Genomic DNA, 26,563 nt, shown 5'->3' with positions numbered 1-26,563 from the left:
AGATCATGTCCGCGAATCAGCACTCTTTTACAAGGATTACTGGAGAGAATCTCAGGTCGCCCTTTTCTCACATGATATACTGCGAATTATGGATGAAAGAAATAGGCAGATTCCATATTTCCGGAAAGCGTTTGGCACGATGTGCCATTACAGGCTGTTAAAGAAGTACGAGCATATGTAACAGGTTCACAGATATGTGAATCGCTCGAAGACTTCTGAGGTTCATAGAACTCAATACGTTCTCCTCGATGGCGAGCGTTCATCAGAGACATGGGTAACGTCAGGAGTGACCCGGTAAGTGTGATACGTCACTATTATTCTCTATACACATAAATGATTTGGCTGACAGAGTGGGCAGCAATCTATGGTTGTTTGCTGGTGATGCTGTGGTGTATGATAAGATGTCGACGATGAGTGACCGTACAAGGACGACTTAGACAAAATGTCCAGTTGGTGTGATGAATGGCAGTTAGGTCTAAATGTAGAAAAATTTAAGTTCATGCGGATGAATAGAAGAAACAAACCCATAATGCTCAGTTACGGTATTAGTAGTGTTCTGCTTAACAGCCAGGTCGTTTAAATATCTGGGCATAACGTTGCAAAGCGATATGGAGTGAAACGTGCATTTAAGGATTCTGGTAGGAAAGGTCCATTTCGGTTTATTGCAAGAATTTTAGGAAAGTGTAGTTCATCTGTAAAGGAGACCGAATATAGGACGCTAGTGCAGCCTATTCTTGAGTAGGTACTACTCGAGTGTTTGGGATCCGCACCAGATCGGATTGAAGGAATACATCGAAGCAATTCAAAGGGCTGGCTGCTATTTTTGTTACTGGTAGGTTCGAAGAATATGCAAGTGTTATGGAGTTGCTTTGGGAGCTCAAATGAGAATCCCTGGAGGGAAGACGACGTTCTCCCCGAGAAAAACTTTTGGGAAAATTTAGAGAACCGGCATTTGAAGCTGACTGCAAACGATTCCACTGACTCCAAAGTGCATTGCGCGCTTGGACCACGAAGACATGATACGAGAAATTAGGGCTCATACGGAGGCATACAGACAGTCGCTTTTTGCTCTTCAATTTGCGCATTGAACAGGAAACGTAATACAATGCCTAGTAGTGGTACGGGGTACATTCCGCCAGGCGCTGTAAGTTACACTGCGAGTATCGATATACACTCCTGGAAATTGAAATAAGAACACCGTGAATTCATTGTCCCAGGAAGGGGAAACTTTATTGACACATTCCTGGGGTCAGATACATCACATGATCACACTGACAGAACCACAGGCACATAGACACAGGCAACAGAGCATGCACAATGTCGGCACTAGTACTAGTACTAGTGTATATCCACCTTTCGCAGCAATGCAGGCTGCTATTCTCCCATGGAGACGATCGTAGAGATGCTGGATGTAGTCCTGTGGAACGGCTTGCCATGCCATTTCCACCTGGCGCCTCAGTTGGACCAGCGTTCGTGCTGGACGTGCAGACCGCGTGAGACGACGCTTCATCCAGTCCCAAACATGCTCAATGGGGGACAGATCCGGAGATCTTGCTGGCCAGGGTAGTTGACTTACACCTTCTAGAGCACGTTGGGTGGCACGGGATACATGCGGACGTGCATTGTCCTGTTGGAACAGCAAGTTCCCTTGCCGCTCTAGGAATGGTAGAACGATGGGTTCGATGACGGTTTGGATGTACCGTGCACTATTCAGTGTCCCCTCGACGATCACCAGTGGTGTACGGCCAGTGTAGGAGATCGCTCCCCACACCATGATGCCGGGTGTTGGCCCTGTGTGCCTCGGTCGTATGCAGTCCTGATTGTGGCGCTCACCTGCACGGCGCCAAACACGCATACGACCATCATTGGCACCAAGGCAGAAGCGACTCTCATCGCTGAAGACGACACGTCTCCATTCGTCCCTCCATTCACGCCTGTCGCGACACCACTGGAGGCGGGCTGCACGATGTTGGGGCGTGAGCGGAAGACGGCCTAACGGTGTGCGGGACCGTAGCCCAGCTTCATGGAGACAGTTGCGAATGGTCCTCGCCGATACCCCAGGAGCAACAGTGTCCCTAATTTGCTGGGACGTGGTGGTGCGGTCCCCTACGGCACTGCGTAGGATCCTACGGTCTTGGCGCGCATCCGTGTGTCGCTGCGGTCCGGTCCCAGGTCGACGGGCACGTGTACCTTCCGCCGACCACTGGCGACAACATCGATGTACTGTGGAGACCTCACGCCCCACGTGTTGAGCAATTCGGCGGTACGTCCACCCGGCCTCCCGCATGCCCACTATACGCCCTCGCTCAAAGTCCGTCAACTGCACATAAGGTTCACGTCCACGCTGTCGCGGCATGGTACCAGTGTTAAAGACTGCGATGGAGCTCCGTATGCCGCGGCAAACTGGCTGACACTGACGGCGGCGGTGCACAAATGCTGCGCAGCTAGCGCCATTCGACGGCCAACACGGCGGTTCCTGGTGTGTCCGCTGTGCCGTGCGTGTGATCATTGCTTGTACAGCCCTCTCGCAGTGTCCGGAGCAAGTATGGTGGGTCTGACACACCGGTGTCAATGTGTTCTTTTTTCCATTTCCAGGAGTGTAGATCAAATGTAATCCATCGACAAAGGAGGTAGCTTACAAAACGATCGTTCGGCCAATACTAGCATACTGCTCGTCAGTACGAGATCCCTACCAGATACGACTGATAGAGAAAACAGATAAGATGCAAAGAAGAGCAGCTTGTTTCGTTATAGATTTATTTAATAAGCGTGAAAGCTTTACATGCTCTAGTAACTTCAATGGCAGACGATGCAGTAGAGGGGTTCAGTACCATTGTGTAATATTCCAGTAAAATTCAGGGGGCGTACCTTCCTCAGAGAATCAACCTATAGCCGACCGCAGTGGTCGTGCGGTTCTAGGCGTTTCAGTCCGCAACCACGCGGCTGCTATGGTCGCAGGTTCGAATCCTGCCTCGGGCATGGATGTGAGTTATATCCTAAGGTTAGTTCCGTTTGAGTAGTTCTAAGTCTAGGGGACTGATGACCTTAGATGTTAAGTCCCATAGTGCTTAGAGCCATTTGAACCATTTTTGTCAACCAATATATTATTCCTGGTAAGTACACCTCGGTAAAAGACAAAGATAAAATCAGTGCGATTTGAGCCCACACGGAGGCTTAGCAGCAATCGTTCTGCCCGCGAAATATACCAGTCTGAGAAAGAGAAAGGGGAAAGTTACACGTACACAAAGTGCCCTCCGCAACACACCGTATGGTGACTTCCGGAGTACAGGTGTAATTGTAGAAGTGTAAATACACGAGTGTTATGTATACAGTCTACCTTACAGACTGACTGCATTTTCTTAGTATTCTATCAATGAATCGCTGTCTGTCTCCTGCTTCATCCACGGCTGAGTATGTGATCTTTCCATTTCATGTCCTTACAAGCTGTTATACACAGGTATTTGTGTGAGTTGATCGATTCCAGCTGTGACATCGATATCATAGGATACTGAATAGGATATTATGAAACTGTGAGTCTGCCTTGATTCAAAACACTTTGTTGATTCGCTTCCGCAAACTAGTTTCATCGAAATACCACCATCGTCGGTGAGTTTCTTTATTATAACATGGAAAATTTACCACGTTTACAATAAATTACGGAAACAAGTCACCATGTGTGGACACTTTGTCTCCTGGTGTTGTGTGAATAAATTTACAATACGTTTTTACTTTAAAGTCAGTACAGATTTATATGGTTGTTTTTCTTTTTTTCGGCATACAATACGTCATCTACAAAGATAAAGGTGGCTGTTATTAAGAGACATGAAAATATGAACTTACAAACTCAGTATTATTACTATTGGAATTCGCGAAATTACTGCGATTCTATTTTGGTGGGTATTTGGTCGTACCATAATCTCTCATGTACTCACAGTTGATTGGCTTTTAGTTGTTCTAAAAGCATAGAAAACATAACATTCCATCCTGGCAGTACTACAAATATTAGGTCATCTTGCTGTTTGTCGTGAAAGGTGTCGCGAGAAAATTTTGAAAGCTGTAATGGAAATTCTGACGACTCCTTTTCTTTACTTATGTCTCTGTGTGGGATGGGGAAGTAATAATCATTTTACGCAGACACAGATCAACTCAAGAGTTCTACCTATTTACGTTTATTTCGTTTTGTGGAGGGCACCAGTTTACTCTTCTGAACCTTTAAAAAAAAGTAGCCAATCATGACACTATTTTGAAATCTTATAAAATAACTGAATATTTGTGTATATTGTTTTAGCGTCAACAACAACCGTTCGACAGCTCTTTGATAGTCACGTAATTTCAGATTGACACATATTCGCTGGCTCAAAAGATTACAAGATTTGTGGATATACATTACGTTTTTGCTTGTCCGGCTATCTCAAAAACAAATTGTACACAACTTACCCAGTAAGAATCACCGAGTTGAAAACAAGAGCTGGAGAATGCAGTTCTTATAAAATCTTTCGAAGCGCCGCACAAAATCTCAAAATTCGGTTCTCCGATTACTTACACTTGAATGTGAATAGTCATGAATTTTGTAAGAATTTCTTTCTGTAGTGATTTTTACTGACTTCCTTAACTTTATCTTCTACTATGTTCCAAGTTATGTTAAGTTTTTTGCTAGCACGTTTCTTTATTTTGCTATTTGTTGCTACTCTATTTCTTTGGTTTACTATCATTAGTTTATTAATTCGATTCAAAAAGTCTTGTGATTCTTCCTCTCCTTCACTGATATAGGAGTGTCATTACGAAATTATGTGATCGATATACTTTTACCCTACATTTTAATCCTTCACATGAACCTTCCTTTCATTTCCGCCAATGTCTATTCGATGAAGAGTAGGAAAGAAGAATGACTGCACCCAGTCTTATGCCCTTCTTGATCCAAGTATTACTCTCTTTACCTTAGATTCATTCCCTCCTCTTGCTCTTGTACATGTTTTATATTACTCGTTTTTGTATTGTAGCGTTCACAGGAGCCATAGGACAAGAAAGGGAGGAGACGACTGAGTGTCAGCTACATTAATATGGTTCAAATGGCTCTGAGCACTATGGGACTTAACATCTGAGGTCATCAGTCCCCTAGAACTTAGAACTACTTAAACCTAACTAACCTAAGGACATCACACACATCCATGCCCGAGGCAGAATTCGAACCTGCGGTCGTAGCAGCAGCGCGGTTCCAGACTGAAACGCCTAGAATCGCTCGGCCACACCGGCCTGCCAGCTACATTAATACCTGGCACATTTATTAATATTCTCATATAGTTCTAACGGATTTACGACCTGTGCTCTATACAGCCATTTCTCTTAAAGTTTTCTCGCAATCCAAACAATTAGCAAATTAACAAAGCTGTACCTTGGTAATTATTCAGTATCCGAATCCAGAAATAAGCAGACTTTCAATATTGATCAAATGAACGAACCTGACAATGTCTTATTCCAACCTAACGGATCTACAGAAATTAAAATTTAAGTAACTTTCAGGGGCACAAGAATTAGACTCAGTTTATGCGCTTCCCAAGGAAACCTTGACATGACAATTAGCATAAATTACTGACGTAAAATAATTTTTTGGACAGCTTACTCTGCACAAACTCCTAACCTTATTGAAAGTCCAAAACATACATAATTAAAAACACTAATGTTACAAGTTCACATATATTTTCCAGACAGTTACACAAGAGTTTACTCTCGCTGAACCACTACAAGGATATCCGTAAGTTGTACAGAGCTCTTTAGACATTACTTAACTCACTGATAAACATTCGAAATTTCTTGATATAGTATCCACGAGTGAACAAAGAATAGAAGTAATACTTGTAACGCTTCCTTGTCTTTTTCCATAGCTAGTTTAGGTTCGAGACCTGCGCCATTATGTGGATCTGGGTGTTTGTTGTGTCCACATCATGTCATCATCATTCCAGAAGTGCCGAGACTGGAACTGGAAACATGTGGAACTTGCACTGGCGCTCATGATCACTATGTTGAGCGCCCCACAAACCATCATCATCGTCATCATTGTCATCATCATCATCATCGTTATACGGATGACAAAAATTATGGGTTAACGGTACGCACATGTACAGATTGCGGTATCATCGCGTACGCTAGGTATAAAAGGCAGTGCGTTGGCGGGGCTGTTATTTGTATTCAGGTGATTCATTTCAAAAGGTTGCCGATGTGATTCTGGACGCGCGACAGGAATTAACACTCTTTGAGCACGGAATGGTAGTTGGAGCTAGACGCATGGGACACTCATTTCGGAAATATTTAATTCAATATTCCCAGTTCAAATTAAATATTTAATTCAATATTCTGAGTTCTCCCCCCCCCCCCCCCATGAACCATGGACCTTGCCGTTGGTGGGGAGGCTTGCGTGCCTCGGCGATACAGATAGCCATACCGTAGGTACAACCACAACGGAGAGGTATCTGCTGAGACACCAGACAAACGTGTGGTACCTGAAGAGGGGCAGCAGTCTTTTCAGTAGTTGCAAGGGCAACAGTCTGGATGATTGACTGATCTGGCCTTTTAACAATAACCAAAACGGCCTTGCTGTGCTGGTACTGCGAACGGCTGAAAGCAAGGGGAAACTACGGCCGTAATTTTTCCCGAGGGCATGCAGCTTTACTGTATGATTAAATGATGATGGCGTCTTCTTGGGTAAAATATTCCGGAGGTAAAATAGTCCCCCATTCGGATCTCCGGGCGGGGACTACTCAAGAGGATGTCGTTATCAGGAGAAAGAAAACTGGCGTTCTACGAATCGGAGCGTGGAATGTCAGATCCCTTAATCGGGCAGGTAGCTTAGAAAATTTAAAAAGGGAAATGGATAGATTAAAGTTAGATATAGTGGGAATTAGTGAAGTTCGGTGGCAGGAGGAACAAGACTTCTGGTCAGGTGACTACAGGCTTATAAACACAAAGTCAAATAGGGGTAATGCAGGAGTAGCTTCAATAATGAATAGGAAAATAGGAATGCTGGTAAGCTACTGCAAACACCATAGTGAACGCATTATTGTGGCCAAGATAGATACGAAGCCCACACCTACTACAGTAGTACAAGTTTATATGCCAACTAGCTCTGCAGATGACGAAGAAATTGAAGAAATGTATGATGAAATAAAAGAAATTATTCAGATAGTGAAGGGAGACGAAAATTTAATAGTCATGGGTGACTGGAATTCGAGTGTAGGAAAAGGGAGAGAAGGAAACGTAGTAGGTGAATATGGATTGGGGCTAAGAAATGAAAGAGGAAGCCGCCTGGTAGAATTTTGCACAGAGCACAACTTAAGCATAGCTAACACTTGGTTTAAGAATCATGATAGAAGGTTGTATACATGGAAGAACCCTGGAGATACTAAAAGGTATCAGATAGATTATATAATGGTAAGACAGAGATTTAGGAACCAGGTTTTAAATTGTAAGACATTTCCAGGGGCAGATGTGGACTCTGACCACAATTTATTGGTTATGGCTTGTAGATTAAAACTGAAGAAACTGCAAAAAGGTGGGAATTTAAGGAGATGGGACCTGGATAGACTGAAAGAACCAGAGGTTGTACCGAGTTTCAGGGAGAGCATAAGGGAACAATTGACAGGAATGCGGGAAAGAAATACAGTAGAAGTAGAATGGGTAGCTTTGAGGGATGAAGTAGTGAAGGCAGCAGAGGATCAAGTAGGTAAAAAGACGAGGTCTAGTAGAAATCCTTGGGTAACAGAAGAAATATTGAATTTAATTGATGAAAGGAGAAAATATAAAAATGCAGTAAATGAAGCAGGCAAAAAGGAATACAAACGTCTCAAAAATGAGATCGACAGGAAGTGCAAAATTGCTAAGCAGGGATGGCTAGAGGACAAATGTAAGGATGTAGAGGCTTATCTCACTAGGGGTAAGATAGATACTGCCTACAGGAAAATTAAAGAGACCTTTGGAGATAAGAGAACCACTTGTATGAACATCAAGAGCTCAGATGGAAACCCACTTCTAAGCAAAGAAGGGAAAGCAGAAGGGTGGAAGGAGTATATAGAGGGTCTATACAAGGGCGATGTACTTGAGGACAATAATATGGAAATGGAAGAGGATGTAGATGAAGATGAAATGGGAGATACGATACTGCGTGAAGAGTTTGACAGAGCACTTAAAGACCTGAGTCGAAACAAGACCCCCGGAGTAGACAACATTCCATTGGAACTACTGACGGCCTTGGGAGAGCCAGTCCTGACAAAACCCTACCATCTGGTGAGCAAGATGTATGAAACAGGCGAAATACCCTCAGACTTCAAGAAGAATATAATAATTCCAATCCCAAAGAAAGCAGGTGTTGAAAGATGTGAAAATTACTGAACAATCAGTTTAATAAGCCACAGCTGCAAAATACTAACACGAATTCTTTACAGACGAATGGAAAAACTAGTAGAAGCCGACCTCGGGGAAGATCAGTTTGGATTCCGTAGAAATACTGGAACACGTGAGGCAATACTGACCTTACGACTTTTCTTAGAAGAAAGATTAAGGAAAAGCAAACCTACGTTTCTAGCATTTGTAGACTTAGAGAAAGCTTTTGACAATGTTGACTGGAATACTCTCTTTCAAATTCGAAAGGTGGCAGGGGCAAAATACAGGGAGCGAAAGGCTATTTAGAAGTTTTACAGAAACCAGATGGCAGTTATAAGAGTCGAGGGACATGAAAGGGAAGCAGTGGTGGGGAAGGGAGTAAGACAGGGTTGTAGCCTCTCCCCGATGTTATTCAATCTGTATATTGAGCAAGCAGTAAAGGAAACAAAAGAAAAATTTGGTGTAGGTATTAAAATCCATGGAGAAGAAATACAAACTTTGAGGTTCGCCGATGACATTGTAATTCTGTCAGAGACAGCAAAGGACTTGGAAGAGCAGTTGAACGGAATGGATGGTGTCTTGAAGGGAGGATATAAGATGAACATCAACAAAAGCAAAACGAGGATAATGGAATGTAGTCGAATTAAGTCGGGTGATGCTGAGGGAATTAGCTTAGGAAATGAGACACTTAAAGTAGTAAAGGAGTTTTGCTATTTGGGGAGCAAAATAACTGATGATGGTCGAAGTAGAGAGGATATAAAATGTAGACTGGCAATGGCAAGGAAAGCGTTTCTGAAGAAGAGAAATTTGTTAACATCGAGTATAGATTTAAGTGTCAGGAAGTCGTTTCTGAAAGTATTTGTATGGAGTGTAGCCATGTATGGAAGTGAAACATGGACGGTAATTAGTTTGGACAAGAAGAGAATAGAAGCTTTCGAAATGCTGCTACAGAAGAATGCTGAAGATTAGATGGGTAGATCACATAACTAATGAGGAAGTATTGAATAGGATTGGGGAGAAGAGAAGTTTGTGGCACAACTTGACTAGAAGAAGGGATCGGTTGGTAGGACATGTTCTGAGGCATCAAGGGATCTCCAATTTAGTATTGTAGGGCAGCGTGGAGAGTAAAAATCGTAGGGGGAGACCAAGAGATGAATACACTAAGCAGATTCAGAAGGATGTAGGTTGCAGTAGGTACTGGGAGATGAAGAAGCTTGCACAGGATAGAGTTGCATGGAGAGCTGCATCAAACCAGTCTCGGGACTGAAGACCACAACAACAACAACATTCCGAGTTCCACATTGTCAAGAGTGTGCCGAGATTAGCAAATTCCAGGCATTGCCTCTCACCATGGACAGCGCAGTGGCCGACGACCTGTGCTTAACAACCTAGAGTAGCGGCATGTGGTAGATTGACAGCGCTAACGGAAAACAGCACAGCGTGAAACAACCACAGAAATCAATGTGGGACGAACGATGAACGTATCCGTTAGGACAGTGTGGCTATATTTGGCGTTGATGAAGTGTGCCAGCAGAAGACCGACGCGGGTGTCTTTGCCAACAGCATGACATCACCTGCAGCGTCTCTATTGGACCCTGGACGATTTGAAAATCGCGTCTTCATCAGGTGTGTCCGAATTTCGGTTGGTCAGAGCTGATGGTACAGTGCGAGTATGGCGCACATCCCCTGAAGTCATGGTATGAAATGTCTCCTTAGAAAAATTATACCTGACTGTGCTTAAACTGACACACAATACTTTTTATCGCAACGCAATCTGACTTTCAATAATCCCTACAATAGAATGGCCCTTACTAAATTAACCTATACGTTTCACAAATTACTTACCTCACAAAAATCTTCGTTACTCGAACTACTGCAATACAGCGAGCGCCACTACTGCCAGCTAAATAAAAGATTCAATCTACTGAAGGCACTAACTACTGGTAGGCATTGTTAGCAAAAGAAAGATTTTGATAGAGAACAAACAATGTATTTACCTTAATAGTGTTCAAAAGTCATTATATATATATATATATATATATATATATATATATATATATATATATATATATATATATATATATATATATCAGTCCATGATATCCACTATTACAAATTTACTCTTTCAGATGGACACACGTCCAGATCGTCCGCTCTCAAAATTCCGCCATCTCTCACCCCACATCCACCACTGCTCGCGGCTCACCTCCAACTGCGCAACGCTACGCGCTGTTAATAGCCAACTGCCCAACACTACAATGGCGAATATTACTCCAACAATGCAAACCAACCACAGCCTTCACACAGCACAATCAGTGATTTTCATATAGAGCGCTACATGGCGTTACCAACATAAAAACCTAATCAGCCTACTTACAATGGACACAAGTTGTTCAAATGGTTCAAATGGTTCTGAGCACTATGCGACTTAACTTCTGAGGTCATCAGTCGCCTAGAACTTAGAACTAATTAAACCTAACTAACCTAAGGACATCACACACATCCATGCCCGAGGCAGGATTCGAACCTGTGACCGTAGCGGTCACGCGGTTCCAGACTGAAGCGCCTTTAACCGCACGGCCACACCGGCCGGCACAAGTTGTTCACAAGGCACCGTGCAAGCTGGTGGTGGCTCGATAATGGTGTGGGCTGTGTTTACCTGGAATGGACTGGGTCCTGCGCCCAACTGAAAGGGTCACTGAATGTAAATGGGTAAATTTGGCTACGTGGAGACCATCTGCAGCCATTCATGGACTCCATGTTTCAAAACAACGAAGAAATTTTTGTGGATGCCAATGCCCCCTGTCACCGGGCGAATGGTTTGAAGAACTTTCTGGACAACTCGAGCGAATGATTTTGCCACCCATATGGCCGGACATCAATGGCACCGAACATTTGTGGGAGGTAATCAAGAGATCATTTAGTGCACAACATCCTGCGCCGACAACCCTTTCAAAATTATGGATGACGATAGAGGCAGTATGGGTCAATATTTCTGCAGGGGATTTCTACCGACTTGTTGAGTCCATCACAAATCGAGTTGCTGACTACGCCGGGCAAAAGGAGGTCCCACACGATATTGAGGGGTATCCCATATGACTTGTCACATCAGTACACATCATCAGCCTACGACTTCCATCATATGATAATCAGAATACAATTTCTTATACTGTATCTGAAACAGACCAGTGATAGACCCAAGCACTACAAAGTTTCAGTGAAACATGCGTCCTACACAAGCGTTTTATGATCTAAGAAGTAAGCTAGTATACTGATGTTTATGAAATATGAAATATATGGACCAGAGATTCCACAAGTATTGATAAGTACCTGTAATACTGGTTATGATAATACAGGAAGGCGCAGCTTCACAGTGTTTCTGGAGCCAACAAAGAGGCGTCTTGCTGTTTCGTGTGATTCATTTGGCAACCCAAATATATCTCTTCCAATTAATCTCTTGTAGCTACCAGCTTTCTTTGCAGCTATTCGTAAAAGGAATGCAAAAGTGTTGTCGTGGAACCCGTCCGCATTTGTCGTGATCTAGCTGCTGATCAGCAAATTACCAGACCTTTTATCTTGCCTTGATGAATCTGCAGTTTCTCAGAAACGATGTCCGACACTAAATCAACCGCACACTCGCCTTTTCAAAATTACGTTGGGCTACGTCTGTATCTTCGCCTTTTTCTCCAACACCAGTCTGGAGTAATATGAAATCACAACAGGAATCAAAACGCACTGTTCGGTTAATTTCAGTCCCTACTGGGAAGAGGTAGGTGATTACGACTATTTTCTATCTTCCTTCCACCTTCACAAGCAGGCACCGTTGCGGTTACAACTGACAACACACGTTTGAATGAAATATTTATAACATCAGAAACGGAAGATGTATGCCACTGAATCTCTACAGCTCACACAACACATAAAATACTTGAGAACACTTTTAAGTAAGTAACAGTATACCATAAGAATGGAGAACCATGAAATGGTGACAACCATCAGAACACAGTACCTGACGGAACTGAATGTCCGACACAGCCACGACTCTCGGTTTCTGTGCATCAGGCTTATTCACATTCCGTAAGCGTATAGTCCGTTCGTACCAAGCATACACAAGTCAGTCCTCCGTGCGACAGCCCACGATCCCATCCGCTTACGCATAGCCAACTAAACACATACGTGTCGGCTGTTCCTTCACAATCAGCGACAACTTCGTGCCTAGTCGCAGTACCTGTTTCAACTAGACGTGCCGTCACTCCCTTTTCTGCGCTGCGCTCGCGCAGATAAGCCATTCTCTCTGTCAGAAGTCTGAAGCAGCGTCAACATGAAGTATGGCCCACCTAGAATAACAGTTCGGGTGCTGCCAACCTAGGTCATAGTGCCGAACGCAGCACATCCCATACACCTATTTTTCTGAGAATTTTAAACATGCTGCACAGTACTGCGTTGTCGAACGATTTTTTAGGTTCGACAAGTCCTCTGACGGTGGCTTGATTCCTTTCAAGTTCTGCGTTCTGGCCTTCGTGTCAATAGATTCCGACTGACCGCCGTATCATCCTCTGCCAAAGACTCCATCGGATCCGCTATGGAGCAGCTTGTTGTCAGTGTATCGCTTTCCCTCTTGTCATCGGGTTTCTTTCTCTTGGCTACTAATCAGTCGAGTACCTCCACATTTGACCTCACAAGGCTGAGTGTACCCGTAGTAGTCTCCTGTCAAGGAAAAATTTTTGGCAGTATCGCAAATCTAACCAGGGTACCTCACAAAGGAGTCCGTCCCCTTGACCACTCAGCTGCAGATGGAGACATACTTCTTCGCCATCTTGGTTTCAGCTGGAATTAGTCCTTCATTATTGGATCATTACCGCTTTCGTGGCACTAAAAGCCACATCTTCAGGTGAACATCTGTATAATAATAAACCCAAAAGCTAAGATTCTAATTTGTTTTAAATTATTAAAAAAATTTACAGTAGAATATCAAAATTTTAGTGCCCACATAACTGAAACATTGGAGCGGAAAAGCTCAGAATTTCTTTACGCAACACTCCTTGTCCGTGGGAACGAAACCCCGCTAAAAGGTTGTATGTCTTAGAATAAAACAGTCGGATTTCAATATAGTGGATGGATGCTAAACAAATCGTGCCATAGTGATCCACTGGTAAGGAGAAAATAAATGGAAACTCTTAAGATCTAATAAATTTTGAGCCAGAATGAAAAATCAAGTTGTGATTGCCACAAAACGGAGGCATGTTCTACCTGGACCAAACACATCAAGTAAATAGCTATTGACGGAAAAGTAGAACCCGAAAACCGCATTTACCGTTTCCCCGACCTATACGGAATCGCTAACAAGGGAGGCGGCTGTGTGCTCTGTATTAGTGATCATTTTGTGACAGCCGCTTCTTGGATTTTCGTTCTGGCCCAAAATTGGGTCTAAATGATTTTCATTTATTTTCTTCTTACCTATGGATCACTATGGAACAATTTGTTTAGGACGTATCAGCTATATTGGACTCCGGCTGTTTTATTCTATGACATACCGCCCTTTAGCGGTGTTTTGTTCCGACGGACAATGAATGTTGGGTGGAAAGGTTCAGAGGTTTTCCGCTCTAATATTTTTGATACGTTGGTAGCAGGACAGCGCGGAATGAAATGACCAAGTCCATAAAGGATTCTCAACAGCACACTTTATTTACCAATCATCGAAACAACCAACACTGGCAACAGGACAGAGACACAGTGATATTACAACTTATTAATTGTTCAAATAATACGCAAAGTCAGAAATTAAGAAAAACCTTGCAAAGCCATCAGCGTAACATTTCGAATATACACTCCTGAAAATGGAAAAAAGAACACATTGACACCGGTGTGTCAGACCCACCATACTTGCTCCGGACACTGCGAGAGGGCTGTACAAGCAATGATCACACGCACGGCACAGCGGACACACCAGGAACCGCGGTGTTGGCCGTCGAATGGCGCTAGCTGCGCAGCATTTGTGCACCGCCGCCGTCAGTGTCAGCCAGTTTGCCGTGGCATACGGAGCTCCATCGCAGTCTTTAACACTGGTAGCATGCCGCGACAGCGTGGACGTGAACCGTATGTGCAGTTGACGGACTTTGAGCGAGGGCGTATAGTGGGCATGCGGGAGGCCGGGTGGACGTACCGCCGAATTGCTCAACACGTGGGGCGTGAGGTCTCCACAGTACATCGATGTTGTCGCCAGTGGTCGGCGGAAGGTGCACGTGCCCGTCGACCTGGGACCGGACCGCAGCGACGCACGGATGCACGCCAAGACCGTAGGATCCTACGCAGTGCCGTAGGGGACCGCACCGCCACTTCCCAGCAAATCAGGGACACTGTTGCTCCTGGGGTATCGGCGAGGACCATTCGCAACCGTCTCCATGAAGCTGGGCTACGGTCCCGCACACCGTTAGGCCGTCTTCCGCTCACGCCCCAACATCGTGCAGCCCGCCTCCAGTGGTGTCGCGACAGGCGTGAATGGAGGGACGAATGGAGACGTGTCGTCTTCAGTGATGAGAGTCGCTTCTGCCTTGGTGCCAATGATGGTCGTATGCGTGTTTGGCGCCGTGCAGGTGAGCGCCACAATCAGGACTGCATACGACCGAGGCACACAGGGCCAACACCTGGCATCATGGTGTGGGGAGCGATCTCCTACACTGGCCGTACACCACTGGTGATCGTCGAGGGGACACTGAATAGTGCACGGTACATCCAAACCGTCATCGAACCCATCGTTCTACCATTCCTAGACCGGCAAGGGAACTTGCTGTTCCAACAGGACAATGCACGTCCGCATGTATCCCGTGCCACCCAACGTGCTCTAGAAGGTGTAAGTCGACTACCCTGGCCAGCAAGATCTCCGGATCTGTCCCCCATTGAGCATGTTTGGGACTGGATGAAGCGTCGTCTCACGCGGTCTGCACGTCCAGCACGAACGCTGGTCCAACTGAGGCGCCAGGTGGAAATGGCATGGCAAGCCGTTCCACAGGACTACATCCAGCATCTCTACGATCGTCTCCATGGGAGAATAGCAGCCTGCATTGCTGCGAAAGGTGGATATACACTGTACTGGTGCCGACATTGTGCATGCTCTGTTGCCTGTGTCTATGTGAATGTGGTTCTGTCAGTGTGATCATGTGATGTATCTGACCCCAGGAATGTGTCAATAAAGTTTCCCCTTCCTGAGACAATGAATTCACGGTGTTCTTATTTCAATTTCCAGGAGTGTATACTTTAATTTTAGACGACTAGCAGTCACTTCTTTCAACAAGCGATTTTTTTTTAAATAATAGGCGATCGCGACCAATCGCACTGCCGCAAAGCGAGGGGACGAGAAAGAGGTGACACACTAATCGTTCCAGAAATAAGCTATGGCTGGGTTTTAGTTATGTGAGCTCTAACATGGTATTCTCATGTAAGAGTTTTAATATTTTCTTTTTAATTAAAAATTTTAAAATAATTTACCGTACTAGTGTGTATCTCAGAGTTATTCCTTCTGAGTTTATTGTTATGTAGATGTTCACGTGAAGATGTGCCTTTTAGTGCCATGAAACCGATAGTGATCCAATAAAAAAGGAGTAAATGCAGCTAAGGCAGTTGTAACGGCTCCATGTAAGCCGCTACATGGCTCGATCCCACAACTAAAGACACCTGAGTGCCCTTCCGACACTCAGGGAAGAGCCTGATGATAATTAGTAAGATAGGGTTATTTAAAAATAGACGATCATTTTAATATTAGATACGGTAATTGTCAGCAAAGTGTGAATGCGAATGTATGATGAGGTATGCGTGAGATGTCGGCTGTGGGTGTGCTATAGGCATAGTGGAAGTGTAGCCAACCTCGAATCTAGTAGAGCGCGACTGCACTGGACCAGAGAGGCATAAGCTCCACGCGCGTCATTAGCGCTCGTTAGGTTGGCAAATAACCGTGTGCGGTATCTCTGAGTCCTTGCGGCCACGATGTGTGGACCCGGACGAGGGAGACCGTATCGGGGTTGTTGCTAGTAAGACCTGGGTGAGTAAGCACGCTCTGCTCTATCGCTCCGATAGCGAAGATTTAGAATTCCATGTTCACTTTGAACTTGGAAGCAGCTTCCCTGCTGAGGAAAGCCACTATGGTATTTCCTAGAATCATCTCGATTAGGAGAGATAGGGAGATGACTTCTTTTGCCAAGTAATTTCATGGGAATTTGTGTTCACTGCCCTTGAGAGTGATCAGGCGCTTATTGCCGAGTAATACTCGGAATTGCTCAATTTGCATTTCAGTGTGAGTGTGAAGTATATATGCAAAGTGTATTTTATTTAAATGTGTTTATTGACTACTGATTGTGGAGAGATTGGTAACACGTGGTCCGCAGACCCCGTGCATTTCTTGGTGAGAAGCTTCAGCTCGACGTAATCACATTTCGTGATCGAGCTGGCTCTTCTACGTAAATTCACGCGTGTGATTTAATTGTTCCTTCATAATATCCAGTAAAACTCGCGGAGTTAGTTAAACGTGAAGACGAGACTTGCCCGAATTAAAGTTACAGTTGGAACCATGTGCTCTCTCCCAATGTTGTCCCACTTGGTGTATGGGAACCTTCCTCTTTTATCTGTTAGATAAAATGAATAGAATGAATGTTAGTGTGCGTGTGTGTGTGGTTAAATGATGATATAAATGTGCAGGCGGCAGTCATTGTCGATTCACGGCACATGTTAGCCGGATGTTTAACTAAGTTTACTTAGATATTAAGATATAAACATCCATGGGCAGGATTCGAACCTGCGCCCGTAGCGGTCGCACGGTTCCAGACTGAAGCGCCTAGAACCGCTTGGCCACACCGGCCGGCTCCATTGGCGATTGGTACTCCGACAGTAGTAACTCATTCGGATGATTTGATGCAAAAGTTGAAAAAAGTTTGCCGAGGCGCGCGTCAGACCCGCTATCAGTAAACTGCTAACGAATCACAGTGGGAGAGTGTCGTCTGCCTCGCTGTTACGTAACCGGTCCGGCGGCTGAGGTACCTTTTTGCACGTTAGCGGCCTTGAGCCGGCCGTATCTCGCAAGCAATCAGACGCCAAAGTGTCAGTCAGCGATGGGTTCGCGGTCTGCGAGGTGTGTGGCGGCGCTGTGGCTGCTGCTGCTGGCGGCGGCGGGGGCGGAGGCTGGGGGCACAGAGCTCCCGGTGGTGAGGAGTCTGCAGGGCGCGGTGCGAGGCCGCCGACAGGCGACTACCAACGGCCGCCCACTGCTCGCTTTCTACAACCTGCCGTACGCCAAGCCCCCCGTCGGGTCGCTGCGTTTCAAGGTGCGTATGTCCGCAAGCGTAATGGAACTTAGTCGAATTACATCAAGTGATGGTATTACATTAGGAAACAATGCAGTAAAAACACGAGGACTGTTCAATGAAGAATGATCATAACTTTTTTTTTTGACCGCATACCTTTACTCATCCTTATAGTTTTGGTGGTCCTTCTCAAAGTAGTCTACCATGAATGCGATGCACTAGTCCCAGCGTTTCTGCCCGTCTTCAAATACATGCTGGAAACCATTTTTTGAGATGTCCTTCAAAATCGCCTCCACAGCCTTCACCACTGCTTCTGATGATTGATAATGCCTCCCAGAAAGGCATTTCTTAATGCTAGGGAATAGAAATAAGTCACATGGGGCTAAATCCGAGCTATAGGGAGGGTGAAGGATGCACTTCACGTTGATTTTTGCAAGCTATTAAGTAACATTGGCAATATGCGGTCGCGCGTTATCGTGGTGCAGCATCCAGCCTGCTTGAAGGAAATGTGGTCTTTTTTGCCTGATACGGACTTGCAATATTTTCAGGACATCCCTGTAGTATTGTCCAGTTACTGATGTGCGTGCAGGTACGACATGCTGATAAACCATTCCATGGATATCAAAGAATGAGAGGATAGTTACTTCCCAGCAGAAGCAACAACTTTTGCTTTTTTGGGGGTTCGTGATGAAGGAGATTTCCACACTGAGCTTTGCTGTTTGCTCTCAGGATCACAATGATGTAGCCAAGTTTCATCAGCAGCGATTACATGTGAGAGAAACTCCGGATCTTCCTCTAACATCAACTTTAACTGCATGCAGACTTGCGCCTGAATGTCCTTGTATTCCAACCAAACATTTTCAAGAACACAAACTAATAAACATTTAAAATTACATTACATAAGGGTTTTTTATTTTTTATACAGTTAATTACTCTGCAGTAACAACATCCTTTGTCGTCATAAAGACTGAAGAGTAGCATCTTTACAATAAAATATAACGAAGTTATCAGAATGGAGTAAATACGGTACTGCAATTATAAATTCATGCTAACATACATGGCCAAAAGGTATTACTCCATTTACAGATTTCTTTAGGTCTTACCTGTTCTTACCGTTCCACGCGATTGTGACTACGATAATTTTTGATTACCTGAAGATATTTCAGATAGTGGGTTTAATATTTATTGTGTAACTGGATGGTACCTTTTCCTTAAAAAAATCTGTAAATTGAGTTAATTGCCTTTAGCCATGTATGTTAGCATGAATTTATGTTTGCATTGCGGTGTTTATGCCATTCTTATACCTTCGTTATATTTTATTCTAAAGACGCTAGTCTTTAGTTTAGACAAAGGATGTTGCTATTGTAGAGTAACTTATTCTATAAAAACCAATATTTAATGTAATTTTAAATATTTATTGATTTGTCTTCTTGAAAATGTTTGGGTGGAATACCGTTTTGTTACGAGACGTATGATTAGTATCATCTTCATCCTGCCTACGATTGTAATATCAACGTAATCGCTGGTCTTCGAATTGATTACTATGCGTTCTGGCCCTGTAATGCCAGTATGTGTCTCGTGTTGGTTCTTTTCAGTGAGTAGCTGTTTACACAGATATCGTACTAGTAAAGTTCGAAATGAACCGTACTTTCAGTTTTGATTTGTAATGTTGGCTAAAGATTAATTTTTCGACATAAGTAATTTTCCTGTTGTTACATTCTAAGTAATAAAAATCTTGTGACCTTGCAGGTCGTTCTCTTTCTGCATTTTGACATGCTTTTTGTTTTGTATTTCGTACAGGACGGTTATCATGGTTTCTGACCGAAACCGGTCGGAATGAAGCAAAAATAAATTCTGCATTTTTGTGTCACGCATTTTATAAAGTATTTACAAGCTGATAACTACCTTAACAAAAGGTTATCACTTTCGCCTAACTAATACATAACTTACATTGGTGAGATACAAAAATATCTAGAACTGACTTCAAGTAATACTAACGGAGAGGAAGTGGTATTTTTAAAAGTTGTAAGAATTTAAATTGTTCTTTTGTACGGTCTTTGCCTTTCAGATCACTGAAGTGCAAATATTACTCTGTTATTTAAATTCAACTTTCTTCAGCATATTCCCATACTTAAATTACGAATACATTAGTTCCCACTATTTATTTGAGTTCGGCTCAAAGCATCAATGAGCACATTATTTTTAACTATTAAGTTTATTTGAAACAATGCTAATAATTTCTTTAATGGGTACACCGATTTTAATACCTTAGTCGTTATCAATAACTCATAAACACCCTTAAGGCGATGACTAAGCCAGAGAGTTTTATGAGTGTATTTATGTCGTGCTGCTTGACACAGTCACGTCTTGTAAACACATCTGAGCGTAACATTGCAACGTTGCAAGGCCATGTGAAATGGAACGAGTCTGTTGTAGGGAAAGTGAATGGTTTACTTCGCTTTATAATGTAACTTATCGGGAAGTGTAGGTCATCTATAACGGATACCGCGAGCATAACACTTGCGAGACCCATGCTCGAGTAATTCTTCAGTGTTTGGGATTCCCACCAGGTCAGATCAAAGAAAGATGTCGAAACAATTCAGAGGCGTGCAGCTAGGTTTGTTACAGGTAGTATTACGGAAATGTTCCGTGAACAAATGCTCCATGACCTTAAATGGAAATTTCTGGAGGAAAAACGATATTTTGTGAAATACTGTTGAGAGAGTTTAGAGAATTGGCATTTGCGAAAGACTGCAGAACGATCTTACTGACATGGACATACATTATGCGTAGCCACAGCGACATAAAGATAAAGAAAATCAGGATTCCGTCGGAAGCAAATAGTCATTTTCCCCCTCACTATATTTGCTAGTGCAGCAGGTAAGCGAACGGAAAGCTGTGGAAAAAGGTGCCCTCCATCATGCATCGCATGGTGTCTTACGGAATATGTATGTAGAATTAGGAACGACAATATTATGGAAAGTGTAAATTGCTACTCATTACATAGAGGAGACGTTGAGTCGCAGACAGGCACAACGAAAGGATTGCTAAACATGTGAGCTAAGGGCCAAAAGGCCTTCTTCTAACGTCGAAAACATTCAGACACACACGCACACACACACAAACACACACATACACGCACATAATATTGTCGTTGTTCCACCCTGGATGGGTATGCAGTTATACTCGTATTTCCAAGAGGCTTCCTCTACAGGACCAACCCAATCATTACACAATTTATATGAGTATTTTTATTTATGGGTCCTTCCGTTATGTCTTGGTAGAACAATTCCATATTTAAGGTTGAAATACTGTACTTGTTATTCAACCTTAAAGACAGACGAGTATTGTATGAAATAAATTTTATAGTTAAAATTCTGTTTTCCGTATCGTCGGACACTAGCCTTCATGATCTAAGTCGCTAAGTTGTAGTTATTGTGCAAGAGTAACAGTTTAACGTTCTGTCTACTTCGGGGTCATTAAAAAGGGAGCACAACTTTCGACAAAATGAGGGGAGGGGTGGATGAAAGAGGGGAGGGAGACCCGGAAAAAATCTCACCGAATCTCATTTAGAGGGGAACTGCAATGAAAATCTCAGGTAATCTTTTTTAATTCCGAGAATATGCATGATTAGGACATAAAATTTTGTTTTACAAAATCGAAGCACTGACGAAATAAAGTGCCGATCAGTTTGTATGGCCCCTCTGAACTGAACTGAATGCTTTACGTGTCTGCATGCCGGGGATTCCCCGATTTGAAACACGTGCAGGACAAGTGTCGGGTCTCATTTGGGGAGTTCTCTGCCGCGCCGGTGCAAATCACAGCGTGTCAGTGAGTCAGTCGTGATACACTGTAACCCATATAAAGACGATCTTACTGTGTTCAAAATTAACTTCTACCATAACTTTTACGATGTGTCTGGTAAGTGGCAAGTCGACGAGCAGAAAGACACGTGCGGGCAAGAAGTTTGTGGAAGCAAGATCACCTAAAATGCGTCGACAAGCATTCTCTTAATTATCATATAAACCAGGAGACTGAAGAGCTACGTAACCATATGGTCAATGGAAGCTACAAACAATGTTTTCTTTCATATGCGAAGTACGTGAAGACTCAGGACATTTAATGTATATATAATTCATTTGGGGATCCGTCAAAACGGTTAATACCGTTTTCTTGGAGCCTTTTTGTGGGCAAGTCTGTCTGCCTCCTTATCTGTCCGAATATTACAGTGTTAGCATCTTTACAATGTTCTTAATCACATTACAAAGAAAGGTTTAATGTACTTCCCAAATAAGACCGGCTTTTATTAATGTGTTTTAATTAGTTCCTAAAAGTAAATAAAAAAATCGTTTTTACATATTTTATCAGCCTATGGGGTAAACCTCAAGTGAGGGGAAAGGTGGAGTGGGGGGGAGCAGGGTCCAACAACATCTCGACAAATCTCACAAAGGGGGCAGGGGACTCCAAATTAAAAAGAATCCCAACATTTTTTATCGGCGTCCCCTTATGTGACTAGTTTTGTTAGTCAAACGCAAGCATTCTCACTTATTAGTTGCACTGGTGACAACATGTTGGCAGTGGAGAGAAACACAGCATCATCAAAAGACAAATGCCGAATGGTACTCTTAACGTCCAACGTGTCGCCATTGTGGCAGTAAATAACTGTGGGTGCTCGCTAATAAAATAACACGTGACCTAAAGAAGTTCATCTCTCCCCCGAAGAAGATAGTGTGTAAAACTTGTGTGCATTAACATTTTCAAAAATGTTCAAAAGTGTGTAAACTCCTAAGGGATCAAACTGCTGAGGTCATCGGTCCCTAGACTTACACACTATTTAAACTAACTTAACGCTAAGGACAACGCACACAGCCATGCCCGAGGGAGGACTCGAATCTCCGGATTAACATTTTCAAAACACTGTAAAATTCAAGACAGTACATTTTATTTAATCATTTCTTGCTGCTTCTTCGCATTCCTGTCGTACGTGGTGCGGGGAAGGATGTGCTTACACATGTTAAGGTAACAAACGTTTAATTTTATCCTATTAGTCTTAACTAAAGTCGTTTCCCACTTGAAAATGGGTTCTAAGAATTTCCTGTATCGGTATTCACGATATAGTCCATTTCCTTTGTGTGTCTGTCAGGTGGAGATCCTTATTGTTTAAGTCAATAACATTTGGAACAACCATTTGTTTATCCTTTATTTGTACACTCTCGGTGCATCTAGTCATTATAGTCTAAGGCTTCAACCGTATTCTAATTAAGTCTTTCCTGAACATACTGCGATTTCCCAGTATCATGGGTTTCACTCGAAGGTGTTACGTCTTTTCCCTACAACTGCGCCTGTACGACCTTTACATTTCACATTACTACCTATTGTTACACAGAAGTACTTGTATAACTGACTCAGCATTCAGTCTTCAATCACTGTAATCAACGAAATACTTCAGTTGAGCTGCAATATCACCGCACAGCTACCTAAGTTGAAATATCAACTTAAATGTAGTCACGCGGAGGACATAATTATGGGAAGAAAACTAACTTTGTGTAATCATCGAAGTACGTCACAAAAATAAGCTCCAGCCATTTATCGCGAATTATTCGTCAGTCCGATAACTTTATAATTTTGGATTAGTGTCATAGAATATTCTAAGAAGAAGAGTGGCATTCATCATGGAATTGTGAAACTAGCATAACTGGCTCAGACAAATGCAAAACAAAACGCGGAATAAGAAGAAGAGTTGCAGATGATATCGTTTGCAAGGTGAGTTATCGGCAATCATTCTTTTCTTTATAATATAAAAAAGTAAATTTTGAGGGAGTAGTACTACGCATTCTCTCCGCCGCATAGCGTACGGTGTACTGGTGTATTGCAGATAAAGAAATCTGCGCAGTATTTGCAAAGTAAGCGCATAGTAGCCTATGAGTTCGTTATCAATAAATCGTACCAATTTTTACCTGCTGGTTAGTATATAAGACGCTCTTCGAGAGGAAGAGTTAATTTTATCATAATTTTTCCGTTTTCACCTACAATTCTGCATTTGGCCAGTAATCAGCTGTTATCCACAATTAATAATTATGCTCGTAGTATGCAGTATGAAGGTTTCGAGAATGCAATGTACAAAATATTTTGCTATCCACTGGAAGAATAATTTTTAAAGGCCATCCACGATCAGTTATATACATTTGTTCAGTCATATGTTGTGATTACGATCTTGTATGCATATGGTGACCGGCTGTAAATTACGACCACCAACACAGGCTTTAAATTATGCAAGGTTTTACGAGTACAGCAGCTATCAGAAAATTTTAAATCAGCCGGTTTCAATCTAGATCTCAAGGTGTTCATAATAAATTGAGGCTGATTATCATACTACGTTGAGGTACAGGGTGTCCATCCACCATTTGCTGCTTTTCTCGAAAAGTGATAAGTGGTTGAATACTACAAAAAATCACCACTATTCTCCTATTGATTCTAACTTTTTGAAACTCTGCTCAAAAATTGTGATGTAATCGGGAATCGTACCACTACTTGGGCATTACGAATATTCAGTGCTGAAGGGTGAAAACTGAGGCTGAAGAACTGTGCTTTTCCTGTTAATTTGTTCGTTTCCAAGGTCTACAAGCAGATACAGCCATATTATGTAGACACAGGCAGCAGATCAGCTACTTCCTATTTCTCTTGTATACTACACTCCTGGAAATGGAAAAAATAACACATTGACACCGGTGTGTCAGACCCACTATACTTGCTCCGGACACTGCGAGAGGGCTGTACAAGCAATGATCACACGCACGGCACAGCGGACACACCAGGAACCGCGGTGTTGGCCGTCGAATGGCGCTAGCTGCGCAGCATTTGTGCACCGCCGCCGTCAGTGTCAGCCAGTTTGCCGTGGCATACAGAGCTCCATCGCAGTCTTTAACACTGGTAGCATGCCGCGACAGCGTGGACGTGAACCGTATGTGCAGTTCACGGACTTTGAGCGAGGGCGTATAGTGGGCATGCGGGAGGCCGGGTGGACGTACCGCCGAATTGCTCAACACGTGGGGCGTGAGGTCTCCACAGTACATCGATGTTGTCGCCAGTGGTCGGCGGAAGGTGCACGTGCCCGTCGACCTGGGACCGGACCGCAGCGACGCACGGATGCACGCCAAGACCGTAGGATCCTACGCAGTGCCGTAGGGGACCGCACCGCCACTTCCCAGCAATTTAGGGACACTGTTGCTCCTAGGGTATTGGCGAGGACCATTCGCAACCGTCTCCATGAAGCTGGGCTACGGTCCCGCACACCGTTAGGCCGTCTTCCGCTCACGCCCCAACATCGTGCAGCCCGCCTCCAGTGGTGTCGCGACAGGCGTGAATGGAGGGACGAATGGAGACGTGTCGTCTTCAGCGATGAGAGTCGCTTCTGCCTTGGTGCCAATGATGGTCGTATGCGTGTTTGGCGCCGTGCAGGTGAGCGCCACAATCAGGACTGCATACGACCGAGGCACACAGGGCCAACACCCGGCATCATGGTGTGGGGAGCGATCTCCTACACTGGCTGTACACCACTGGTGATCGTCGAGGGGACACTGAATAGTGCACGGTACATCCAAACCGTCATCGAACCCATCGTTCTACCATTCCTAGACCGGCAAGGGAACTCGCTGTTCCAACAGGACAATGCACGTCCGCATGTATCCCGTGCCTCCCAACGTGCTCTAGAAGGTGTAAGTCAACTACCCTGGCCAGCAAGATCTCCGGATCTGTCCCCCATTGAGCATGTTTGGGACTGGATGAAGCGTCGTCTCACGCGGTCTGCACGCCCAGCACGAACGCTGGTCCAACTGAGGCGCCAGGTGGAAATGGCATGGCAAGCCGTTCCACAGGACTACATCCAGCATCTCTACGATCGTCTCCATGGGAGAATAGCAGCCTGCATTGCTGCGAAAGGTGGATATACACTGTACTAGTGCCGACATTGTGCATGCTCTGTTGCCTGTGTCTATGTGCCTGTGGTTCTGTCAGTGTGATCATGTGATGTATCTGACCCCAGGAATGTGTCAATAAAGTTTCCCCTTCCTGGGACAATGAATTCACGGTGTTCTTATTTCAATTTCCAGGAGTGTATAAGTGAATTTTTGTTAAGTTTTTAATTGAGTACTTTTACTGTAAGTTCCTTCTCCTTTTATTAGTTCAGAGCAATGGAAGGCAAATCTTTACTCTTTTAAAGCAAATGAAGCGTTGTATTTCATTGCTATGTCACTTGGTAAAAATATTTTCAGATTAGGACTGGTGCAGTTCTGCAGTACTACTAATGTCCAGTGACGACAGCGAGAAACTACCATATAGACCAGGTGTGGGCCAGTCTCCCACACTACACGCACACTGACGGACAGCATTGTCTCAGTTGTCTCAGTAACGCTGTACCAGTTCTTATTCCTTATGTTCGTTGCTCGTTTCTGTTGGCATAGTTATTAAAATGTCACTGATTACGTTTCGCATTTCCTATAACAAAATAATATTTCAAACCGATGCATGTTTTTCGAATAAAAATTACTCCTTTTTTTAAAAAAAAAGTTGTGTTTTACAACGAAATATTTTAGCACTGCTGCTATGGCAAATTGATATTTCGTTTATTTTACTCGATTATTAGTAAAATCTAAGAAAAACACCTTTCATAATCGAGACTAATCAAATACCGAAGGACACCTGTTATTCAAAACTAAAATACCGGTATCGGATTAACGGTCGGTTTTTCCCACCCATACTTTGACATTAACCTGTGAAGTTGACTACATACAGGGATGGCGGCTTGATTACATGCTAGGGGCAATGACTTCGTTAAGATGGCAGCAATTTTAAAATCCAAAATGGCGATGGCAGGGGCCCGTAGGACAAGCGCGCCGCACTCC

General features: G+C 43.6%; 1 protein-coding gene across 1 annotated transcript in view; it reads left to right on the top strand.

The window, feature by feature from the left end:
- Positions 1-17,471: 17,471 nt before the first annotated feature.
- LOC126176180 (juvenile hormone esterase-like) overlaps positions 17,472-26,563 on the top strand; it is a 306,116-nt gene continuing 297,024 nt past the window's right edge. Inside the window, exon 1 of the mRNA XM_049923321.1 lies at positions 17,472-17,684. Within this exon, the coding sequence (XP_049779278.1) occupies positions 17,472-17,684 (213 nt within the window). The remainder of the gene's footprint in view (positions 17,685-26,563) is intronic.

This window comes from Schistocerca cancellata, chromosome 3 (assembly GCF_023864275.1).
Source record: "Schistocerca cancellata isolate TAMUIC-IGC-003103 chromosome 3, iqSchCanc2.1, whole genome shotgun sequence".
Taxonomy (NCBI): Eukaryota; Metazoa; Arthropoda; class Insecta; order Orthoptera; family Acrididae; genus Schistocerca; species Schistocerca cancellata.
Note: the sequence above shows the minus strand (reverse complement) of the source record. Positions and strands in the feature narration are given on the sequence as shown.